General features: G+C 57.4%; 1 protein-coding gene across 20 annotated transcripts in view; it reads right to left on the bottom strand.

Annotated features, from left to right (window-relative positions):
- Positions 1-1,048: 1,048 nt before the first annotated feature.
- The window catches only part of COQ8A (coenzyme Q8A), a 46,930-nt gene continuing 37,136 nt past the window's right edge, over positions 1,049-10,842 (bottom strand). For 17 of the 20 annotated variants that reach the window (XM_081039111.1, XM_081039107.1, XM_081039106.1 and 14 more), the window contains 11 exons: positions 9,486-9,560; positions 7,322-7,444; positions 5,550-5,635; positions 5,277-5,417; positions 4,952-5,033; positions 4,776-4,869; positions 4,432-4,573; positions 4,181-4,288; positions 4,017-4,082; positions 3,769-3,855; positions 1,049-2,963 (listed from right to left, as the gene is read on the bottom strand). In XM_081039111.1, the coding sequence (XP_080895237.1) occupies positions 2,679-2,963; positions 3,769-3,855; positions 4,017-4,082; positions 4,181-4,288; positions 4,432-4,573; positions 4,776-4,869; positions 4,952-5,033; positions 5,277-5,417; positions 5,550-5,635; positions 7,322-7,444; positions 9,486-9,560 (1,289 nt within the window). In that variant the 3' untranslated portion in view covers positions 1,049-2,678. The remainder of the gene's footprint in view (positions 2,964-3,768; positions 3,856-4,016; positions 4,083-4,180; positions 4,289-4,431; positions 4,574-4,775; positions 4,870-4,951; positions 5,034-5,276; positions 5,418-5,549; positions 5,636-7,321; positions 7,445-9,485; positions 9,561-10,842) is intronic. The other 3 variants (XR_013992655.1, XR_013992656.1, XR_013992657.1) reach the window with 1 other exon arrangement.

Below are 10,842 nucleotides of genomic sequence, written 5' to 3'. Positions count from 1 at the left end.
TTGTTTCTTATTGGATTGCTTTGACTAGGACTTCCAATACTGTGTTGAAAGGAAGTGGTGACAGTGGGCGTCCTTGTCTTGTTCCTAACATTAAAGGAGTCTTTCGGTTTTTCACTATTATACTGGCTGTGAATTTGTCATATATAGCCTTTATTATGATATGTTCCTTCTATATACCCACTCTATTGAGAATTTTTATAAAAAGATGTTGCATTTTTTTTAAACGCTTTTTTACGGCTTTTATGTTTTACTTTGTTACGTATCACGCTGACATTAGAGATGTTGAACAATCCTTGCATCCCTGAGCTGAATCCCGCTTGCTCATGGTGTATAATCCTTTCAATGTATTGTTGAATCTGGTTTGCTAACATTTTGTTGAGAATTTTTACATCTATGTTCATCAAGAATATTGGCCTGTAGCTTTATTTTTTGTGATGTTTTTATCTAGTTTTGATATCAGGTAATGCTGCCTGCATAGAATCAGTTTGGAAGCATTCCTTCTTCTTCAATTTTTTTGAAATAGTTTAAGAAGGATACTAATTCTTTGAATGTTTGGTAGAATTCACCTGTAAAATTCTGGCCTTGGATTTTTATTTATTGGGAATTTAGTATTGCTTCAATTTCATTATTAGTAGTCTGTTTAGGTATTTTATTTTTCCTGATTCAGTCTTGGAAGGGAATATACTTCTAAAATTAATCCGTTCTTCTAGATTGTCAAATTTGTTAGCGTATAATTAGCGTTTGTCAGATTCTTGAATGATTCTGAATTCCTGTGGTGTCAGTTGTACCTCTCCTCGTTCATTTATTTTATTTGGGGGTTTGTCTGTTTCATTTATCTTTTCAGAGAACCAGCTCTTAGGTTTTATTGATCTTTGCTATTGGTTTTTGCTTTTTTTTTAACTTCTATTTTTATTTCTGCTCTCATCTTAACTGTTAGGTTAGTGCAAAAGTAACTGCGGTTTTTGCATTTATTTTTAACCTTTTAAACCACAATTACTTTTGTGCCAACTTTATATTTCCTTCCTTATGTTTGGGTTTTGTTCTTTTTCTAGTTCCTTTAGGTATGTTTTGTTTTTATTGAAACAAATCAGACAATTACAAGAATTGTGTTTATTTGGGATTTTTCTTGTTTCTTGAGGTAGGCCTGGATAGCTATGAACTTCCCGCTTAGAACTGTTTTTGCTGCATCCCATAAATTTTGAAAAGTTGTTATTTTCATTTGTTTCAAGATAGTTTTTGATTTCCTGTTTGATTGCCTCTTTGAGCCATTGTCTGTTTAGTACTATGTTTAAATCCACGTATCGTGTTTAGTTTTCTTCCTATAGTTGATTTCTAGTTTCATGCCATTGTGGTTGGAAAAGATGCTTGGTATGATTTCAGTCTTCTTGAATTTATTGCAACTTGTTTTGTGGCCTGATATGTGATCTATTCTGGAAAATGTTTCCAGGTACACTTGAAAAAAAAAATGTGTATCCTGGAGTTTATGGGTGATATGTTCTGACAAGGAATCTACAGGTGGTGCTGGGTGCCAGGGCTAGCCCTCAAGGAGCCACAGCTGTCACGCAGACCACCCCATCCTGTCCTAGAGTGTCTGTTACTTACCAACATCAAAGCACAGAAAGTAGATTTTCCTATAAGACCCTGTTACCTAGGAATTCATTCTGCCCACAAGAAGCCACTTTTCAGAGTGATGAATGTGGGATAAGCCTTCCAGGTTCAGGCACTAAGAGCCGCACACTGAGAACATGTGCCAACCTTGCAAGAGCATCTGGAGACAGGATGGGAGTGACACTGCCTGTGGGCTCCTCACCATCAGCCCAGAACCCTTACAAGTGAAAGATGTCACAATGCTAGGATGTTTTGTTTTTATTGAAACAAATCAGACAATTACAAGAATTGTACAAAAATTAACAGAGCCTATGCTGACCCCTCAGGTCCAACCGGGTGACACCTGTACATTCACCTCCTTCCACAAAGGCTCCTGGGCCGCGAGGGGGAAGGAGGTTCCCCCCACATACCGTCCTCTGAGACGAGCTGTGTCACTTTCTCTCTCCCTCTGCTGCTCCTGACCCGTCCCATGGGAGGCAGCAGTTCTCTGGAAACTTGAAAGTTGTCAAAAAGTAGAGGAACCAGCCAGAGAGTAGGCGTGGGCCTCAGTTGGTTAAATAGTACTTGTTGGCACTGCTCCGATCAGCACTTCTCTCAGCTCCAGAGCATGGGCTGGAGAGGAAAAGGGCAGAGAACACAAATCTCATTCGAGAAACATACACACACAAAGCTGTACTACACGTTCAATAAAATCCAAAAAGGCTGGCTTCTGTGTATGTTTTTGGTGGCAGGGAGTCTTCTCATCTTCTGGATAACATTCACATTAGGAAAACCCGTTTACAAAGGAACTAAAATTGCCTTTTTACCTTTATCTAGAGTATTTCAGAGGATGAACAAACAGTAGGTGATTTTGACAAAGTAGTTGGGGTTTCATTTTCATTCCATACCCCCTTAGTGATAAAAACCGTGTATAAGCGCTGGTGGCGGGGCTCCCAGCAGCACCCCCTGCCATTTGCCAGCCCCCCTTCTCCTCGGCAAAGGACTTTAAATGCAGCAGCACCCCACCAGCTTCCTTCCTGCTCGTCGCAGCTGCACAAGGGCGCAGTTCGCAGTGAGCGCCGGCCCAGCGGCTACTGCTTGGCGTGCGTCTTGCAGTAGTTGTCGTACGCCTCCTCGAACATGGCCTTACAGGGGAAGCGGGCCTTCAGCTTGGAGCAGATGAGGAAGGAGCCCCCCATCTTCCTGTGCAGTGAGTAGGTCTCCTCCGGGGGCGGAATGAGACGGTGCTTCAGCATGACAGGAATCAGGCTGTGGATCTTCTCGGTCGTGCTCTGGGTGCCAAAGTCAAAGGGCTCCTCGGAGGCAAAGGCCTCCCCCAGGATGAGGATGGCATCCAGGTGGGCATCTTCCATGGCCTGGAGGGGACGGAGGGGATCAGCGTGGGGCTCCCGCCACAGTGCCACAGTGCGGGGAGGGTCAGGGGAGTGTCTTATCTCTGACTAGACTGACGAATGGTAACTGGAGCAAACACTCCAGGCATGAGCAGCCAGGAAACAACACTCCAGTATGAACTGGGCTCCAAGCGACAAAGGGAGAGGAGGGTGTGAGCCGCCTGAAGGCGCTCGGAGTCCAGTTGGTACAAAATAGAGCGGGCTGCGTCCTGAGCAGCCACTGCGCTCTTCACGGGTGGGAGGCCCCCACGAGGGGTCTCTTCCCCCTCCTTCGCCGCTGCTGCCAGGAGAGCACAGTGCTGCTTTCTGAATGGCTGCGGGGGGGGGGGGGGCAGAACAGACCGCTCCCCTTTTTTCAGAGGGCTGTGAAGGGTTCTTCAGCTCTGCCCTCACCCTTTCCCAGTGGGGCCTTGCCGTCCCTCCTGCCCTCACGGAAGCCCTGCACTCCCGTGGGACTGACCCAGTGGCACCACTCTCTAAGGGATTACAGAGGGCAAATGAGCATCTGACAAGTCCCCTAGGTGGCCCCCTCGACTGCCCCCAAACCCTGCCACGCTGAGAACCTCGAGAGGCTGGCACAGGGCTTGGCTTACACACTGCCCAGGCAGCCCAGGGGCTCTGGACACCCCTCAAGGGCACCAATCGCCTCTGATTTCATCCATTTGCAAGTTGAGGTTGTGCTTTAGATTTCAAAGGAAAAGAGGACCGTCCTCCCCCCCCACCCAGGCGCTGCAGGCCTGTGGGGCTCGAGTCCGGGGCGCTGGCTCACCTTGACCTCATAGCCGGTGAGGAACTTCATCTCTATGGATTTCTTCAGCACGGCCTCCCTGTCCCTGTTGGCAGCAGCCCTGATGACCTGGCGGTGACACAGGAGGCCCATGGGCAGCACGTGACAAGGAGCCTGGGGGCCAGCAGCCACCGCCTGCCCCGGCCCCTTCTATCCTCTCTGCTCCCTCTAAGCCGCTGGCCTCGCCCACTGTCACCACGCTGTCGCCGGGCGCTGGGCAGCCCCCCTACCTGGATGTAGAGGTCGGTGAAGGACCTGTCAAATTCCCGCGTGGCGCCGAAGTCCAGAAGAGCCACCTGCGAAGGGGCGATACCAGGGAAGTTTGCAAGTGGGGCCGAGACCCCCCCATCTAGGAGGCCCCGCTGCCCTGCGGTGGCCACAGCCAGGAGCTCACCTTGTGCTGCTGAGGGTCGTAAAAGAAGTTGGACCAGTTGGGGTCCGTCTGCATGAAGCGGAACTCGAACAGCTCCCTCAGGCACAGGACCAGGATGTTGTAGCAGATCTGGGGCAGCAGGGCAGGCGCGTCACAGCGACACCCACTTTCCTCCCGTCGCCCCCGCCCCCGCCGTGCACCCCTGGGGCAGCCCCTTGGCCCCTGCACCCCCACAGGGAGCGCCTGGGGGCGCCAAGGCCAGCAGCAGACACCTCGTTCCTGATCTCCTGGCTCAGCTCCTCCGCCTGGTCCAGGGGGAAGCCGGACACCAGGTCTGTGGTCAGCACGTGGGGGCTGCAGAGCTCGTCCACGATCTCGGGCACATAGAAGAAGGGGTGGTCCTTCAGCAGCTCCCTGGCGGGGGGCGGGGGGCGGGGGGGTGTCACACCCTGGACCCAGGCCCTCCCCACCCCCAGCCTGGGGACAATACTCAGCACAAGGGACTGAGCCCGACAAGTGGGGGTTCTGCTCTGGGCCACGCAGGACATGGCCGCAGGCCCCAACCGCTGCCCTCGCCGCCTCCCACAGTGCGCAGCTGCCCAGGCGGGAGCCGCACCTGAACTTCTTGGCACAGGCGGCCTCGCGCTGGTAGTCGCACTCAAGGGCCAGCTCCCGCCTCAGCACGTCGATCAGGTGCTCGGGGAACAGACCTGGGCAGGGGAGCAGGGCGTCAGGGTGCACTGGGCGTCCCCAGAGCCCACCCCCAAATCCACCCTCGCAGCGGCAGCCCACCTTCCGGCAGCATGTTGCTCATGTTCAGAACGGCCATGAGGTTGTTGACGTCACTGTTGATGCTCTGGGCCACGCCGGGGTACTGCGGGGGGCAGAGGGGTCCTGAGAGGGGTCCCCGCTCGCCCACCGCCTGTCGGCTTCCCGGCCGTGTCCCACCCTCGTTCCCTGTGTGCCTCCCACCCTTCCGGGGCCCCCTCCCTGCACCTCAGCCCCAAAGCAGGCACTGTCCCCACCTCTCGCCCAGCCACTCTTGGCCAGGCCCCGGGCCAGACATGCCCACAAGGGCCCTGCCCAGCCCCCGGGGGCCGCGCACACCGGCACCCACCTGGATCTTCATGGCCACCTCACGGCCCCCCTTCATGCGGGCCAGGTGCACCTGCCCGATGGACGCGGCTGCGAAGGGCCGCTCCTCGAAGTACTCCAGCTTGTCCCGCCAGTTGGGGCCCAGGTCGTTGTTGAGAGTTTTCTAGAGGGGGAGGCCAGGGAGGGGCTGTGAGCACAGCCCAGCCACCTGGGACCCCCTGAGAGACCCTGAGAAACAGCCATGGGCCCCGCAGCTCCCAGAGGACCCAGGAGTCCCGGGCGCAGCCTTCCTCACCGTCATCTGCTTCAGCGGCATGAAGTCTGCGCTCTGCCGCACGCGTTCAAAGATCTTGGCCAGATGGGGATTGATGAAAGCATCGTCTGGAAGGCACCAGAGAAGTAAGTCAGCGCAGACGGCCGAGCCCTTGGAAGGAAGGCACACAGGCCAGGGACAGAGCAGTGTCCTGGGACAGCGGCCGAGACGCTGCTCTCCCCTCCCAACACGAACCCCAGGTTCAGAGACGACAAAGCACAGGTCCAATGCCACACAGCAGGCGCCCCTCAGATTCCTCCTTGCACCCTGGTAGCATTTTGCCACCTGGCACGAGGGTGGACAGAAGCTGCAGAGGGGCCACAGGACACCGACCTGGAAGTGCCCTCTCCTGGAGCACGCGGCCACAACCATCTCCGGAGACACCCACTCCCCAGTCCGTGCGGCCCTCACCCCCCAGGGCACTGCGGAACCTGCGCGGCCGGGGCCCTGGCGAGAGGCAGCCGCTCGGACGCACCCAGGAACCTGAGAGGTGGGCTCCTTAGAAATACCCGGCTGCTGCTTACGATTATAAAAGCGCGAACTTAGGAAATAAGGGGTAAGGAAGACCCACAACCTGACCATCTACAGAACTACTACTACTTGTCTGTGCTTTCCCAGCAGCAGTGACATCGCATGGCGACTGTCCCAGCCTCTCCCAGCGGCTGTCACGGGCACGTCCCCTGCTGTTCTCTGACACCCGGAAATGGCACTGCGAGCCGAGCGTCACGGCCCCCACGGAAGTCCTGCCATGCGGTCCCCTCGTCTGACTGATGCTCATTCAGCTTCTGGTGACAGTCATGCCCCAGATGACCTTTTAGTCACTGACTTCACGCAGCTGCCCCGTCGCCTCATCATGTCAGTCGTCAGCACCACGCATCACTCAGGTGTCAACACCTGCACTGCCACTCGTGTAAGAGGCCGCAGGTTATGTACCGGACGTGACACCGAATAAACCCTCGGCGACTGTTTCCTGCTTTGTGTACCTACCGCTGTCACTATTTCAGAGTGGACTCTTTCCACTTCTGTAAACACATGTGCCATAAACACATGTGCCGTGAGCAGGCCGCGTGTCACACTGCCCGAGTTTGTACCGTGGGCGTGGCTGCAGCGCACAGCCTGTGCAGGCTTCGCCTTCGGGTTGTGGACGTGCACGCGCTGGGGGCCAAACACGGGACGGACCCGACTGCCCCCCGCGATGCGGCCCCCGCACAGAGCGTGGCCGAGTGGCCCAGGCCGCCTAAGATCCGTCACTACACCCGGAGCCCCTGGCCTGGGGCTTTGGGAACTGCCACCGCCCCTGCCCGCCTGCCGGGTGGAGCCAGCCCAGCGAGTCCCTGTGACCGCTCCTCAGGGGACTCGCCTCCGAGGCTCCCACTCCGGTGCCAGCCCCTTGGCGCTCCTCCCCTGGGGGCACCAGCGGAAGCCCTGCGGGTCCCCCAGCCTCGCCTCTGCTCTGGGGGCCACACTCCCCAGCCTTCCCTCCGTAGGGCCACGTGCCCCCCTGTGCACACACCACGCTGTGGCAGGCCTGTGAGCCCCACCACCAGCGCCCCCTAACCAATGGGGGCGAGGGCAGATTCGCCAGTCTCTGAGATGCCAGGACCACCTCTGCGTAGCTCACAGTACCCAGGAAGGAGGACAACGTGGCTCCTGTCTGAGTCACTTGGCCGCAGCCTGGAATCAGGCCCGAGGAGGGAGCGCTGCGCGCGCGCCCCCCCATGTCCTCCCTTACCCCCCCCCCCGCCCCCACTCACCCTGGATGCTCAGCATCTGGCCCAGCTTGAGCGCCGCCCCGCGCACCTTGCACAGCGTGCTCACGATGCGCTCCGCGTTGGCCTCGGACAGGAAGGGGCTGGAGTCCAGCACGGCCTTCTTCCCTGGGGGCAGGAGCCAGGTCAGCAGGCGCACCCCCTACCCCCCGTCTCCCCCACACCCCAGGGCCAAGCGGCCAGAGGAGGAAGAGGCCGGCAGGGCCTGCAGTGGCCCCGAGACGCGGCAGTCCGGTGTGGGGTGCGCACACCCAGCTAGCGTCCCGTGTGCCCTGGGCACCCAGTCGTCTGTGATCCCCCTCAGGAAACGGACAGTGCAGGGCAGCGGGCGTGTGCAGACTTGTAAATGCGACGCCCAAGCGCCAGCACCAAGCCTGGCAGGACGCTCCGTCCACGCCCTCTCTCCTGCGCCCCTAAAACCGCCGTCACCCTGGCAGGCCTGTGAGCCCCCCACCAGCGCCCTCCAACCACCTCCAATCGGGTGGCAGCCAGACTCGCACCAACTTTGGAGACGCGATGCTAAGCACGTTCCACACCATGCCACCCCGGTCGCCCCATCGCCTTCCCCCCACAAGTCACACAGGGCCTTTCCTGCCATTCAGTCCCTGGGGCCTGGAGGGGGCACAGTCAGCTGGAGGTGGGGGGCAGGCCTGGGAGGGAGGGGCCTGGAGGGACGGAAGGGCAGGTGAGCACTGCCCAGTCACTGCCCCTGCCCCGCTGCCAGTGTGCTGGACAAAGGTCCCCAGCACGCCTGGGAGCACCGAGCACACCCCACAGGGACAGCCGGCTACAGTGACAGCTGCTCCTCAAGGAGGGAGCTTGGAGTCAAGGTCAGCACCCATCCGCTGGCATCTGCCTCTCCCCTGTACCCAGAGGCCCTTGCAGCTCCCTGTAGCCAGCTGGCCTGAGCGAGCGTGCAGTGACCTCAGATGACTATTGTCCAGTACACTTGGGGTGGCAGGGCGCTGAAGGGCTGAGGGAGGCCACTGCCTCCTGCTGCCAACCAGCAGTGCAGCCAGGGGTCAGGGCCCCCGTCCAACCTCGGCGGTCCTGCCTAAATACAGAGTCGGCCCCTGTGCGAGGGGAGGATACCTGCTCGGTGCTCCCTGCCCTCCAGCCTGTGACATTCGGTGCTTTTCCCGCCCACTGTCCTATGAGCCCACTTAGATCAACCCCGAGGGCAGCCCCACACTGCCTGGCACTTTCCTCAGCCTGTATCACCTCGAGCCTGGCCCAGTGCTCAGAGAAGGACTGAGCCACATCCCCAAGGAGGGTCCAGAGAGGTGGCCCGAGAGCCACCGAGTCCCAGAGCCTGCTCAGGACGCTGGAGCAGAGCTTGGGGGCTGCCCAGGGCCATCCCACCCTGGCGTGGGCCCCTTGACCCCTAGCCGATGTCACCACTTCACTGACAAAGGACACCAGCTGTAACCCTGGAGCCACTTGGAAGAGGTGAGACGGAGAGCAGCCAGCTTCAGGGGGGTCTGGGGAAGATTGGCTTCCCAGTCCAGAGAAAGCCACGCTTTCGTTTCCAGTGTCTCCGCACCAACACTAAAAATACCCTCACTAAATCCTCCCTGTAGTCTGGCCCCTTCCACGGACACACATGATACCCCGTGTCCCCCATACTCAGGCCTGTGGGGACAGGCTGGTACCTTCTCTCTGGGAGGCCCCTTGTCCCCACAAGAGGGTCCTGTGGGTGAAGAGAAGCCATCTACGTGCCTGGCAGGGCTCCCAGGGGAGTGTCACTGTTCTGACCGTGGGAGATGGGACAGGGGCCTGTGGGGTCTGTCCCAGCAGCACCCACACCCATCAACCGAATGAGTAGCCCTGGGCGCCTAACGTGGCCAAACCAACAGGCCCCAGCGTCTCCAGAGTGGGTGGGCAGAGGCAGGGCCAAAGCTCCACGGGGGAGGGCAGGGATGCAGCCACTGGAGGAGCCGGGAAGGGCTGGGTGAGCCCGAGTCGGCCGGGACGGGCAACCAGCCCCAGTGGCCCCATTTACATGGAACTCAAGGTGATCATGACCCTGAAGGGGGGACATGAGGCAACACCCCCTGGAGACCTACCCTCCAGAACACAGGGAAGGGCTGATGGCTGCCACGCCCACCTCCCAGAGCCCACCCTGCCCCCAGTCAAGGACCCAGCTCACCTGAGGGGTCATCAGGGCGGAGACTCTTCTTGGCGACTTCAGCCAGTGCCCCAAAGCCCAGACCCACGGCCAGACCTGCGAAAAGGAGGCATGTGTGTGGGTGTGGGGCTACTGCCCACTGCCCCTGCATACACACCAGCCGTAGCTCCCAGGGACTCTCGCTGACACACTACATTTTGAAAAGGTAGGAGATACATACATGTCTTTTTCAGAGAACATCTGGCTCAAGGTAGGTGCTTACTGTGAGAAAGCTTCATCCGCCCCCCCCCCCACCCCCACCACCGTCGCTAATCTATAGGCTCATAAGACACACCAATACACCCTAAGACAAGGCACCACTGGGAACATGCTAGGAGGACCCAGCACAAATGGAAGACGGACCCGGCCTGGCACAGCCCTTGGGACACAGCAGCCCACTGCAAAGACTGTGAGAAGAGCCTCCAATTCTCCAGAATTCTCGAGTTCACGCAACTAAAAGGAAAGACCTCACTACAGTGATAGGAAGCAGCTGTTGGTGTGAGTCAGAGCATTTTGCAAAAGCAAAAGGTCAAGTGTCCCCAATCCAAGCCATGGGGACTCACAGGAAGTCAGGCTACAGCCCTCAGGCACTGACAGTCGTGTAAGGACATGGGGTACCAGCCCCACCGCCCCCTTTTTCAATCTTTCCAATCAGAGTTCATTAACACCTCATGTATGCAGAGGTGGGGAACTGGATGACCCCAACTGTCCAGGAGCAACCTGAGGAGCCCAGCAGGGGCCACGAAGGCCACGAAGAAAGCCGGGGTGCCTGGCTCGGGGCCTATTCCTTCTACTTGAAACAGTTCCAGCTGGATGGGGAGGGGGACGCATGAGCAGAGGGTGAAGAACACATGCTGACCCACTGACCACAGCAGAAGAGAAGGACCCAGGGAAGACCCCAGTGGGCCTCAAAGGGCACAGGCCTGGGGGCCGGGGGGCCAACGGAGCAGCAGCCCCACCGCCACGCGGGGCTTCCTGCCGGGCGCTCCTATTAACAGGCAGGGAACCCTGCACAGGCTTCTGTATCTGTCCCGTTTTCTACAGTGATTATAACTTTCATGAAAAAGAAAAGCTCCTGCCTCGTAGGTCGTTGTGAGGATTAAACACAGAGGAAAGTGCTGGCAACAGAGCAGGGCCCAGGCTGTGCTGTGAAAGTGCTCGCTCTTATCATTTCTCCAAAATGGTTAGGCCAGAGCGGTGCGAAAGACATATAACGCGAGCCACTCGGAATTTTAAATTTTCTAGCAGCTACATTTAAAAAGCAGCATGTGAAGTGAATTCTGATCATTTATTTAACCCGATGTATCTAAAACACCATTCCAGTAAGAACGCAATATAA

This window comes from Rhinolophus hipposideros (genome assembly GCF_964194185.1).
Source record: "Rhinolophus hipposideros genome assembly, chromosome: 26".
Taxonomy (NCBI): Eukaryota; Metazoa; Chordata; class Mammalia; order Chiroptera; family Rhinolophidae; genus Rhinolophus; species Rhinolophus hipposideros.
Note: the sequence above shows the minus strand (reverse complement) of the source record. Positions and strands in the feature narration are given on the sequence as shown.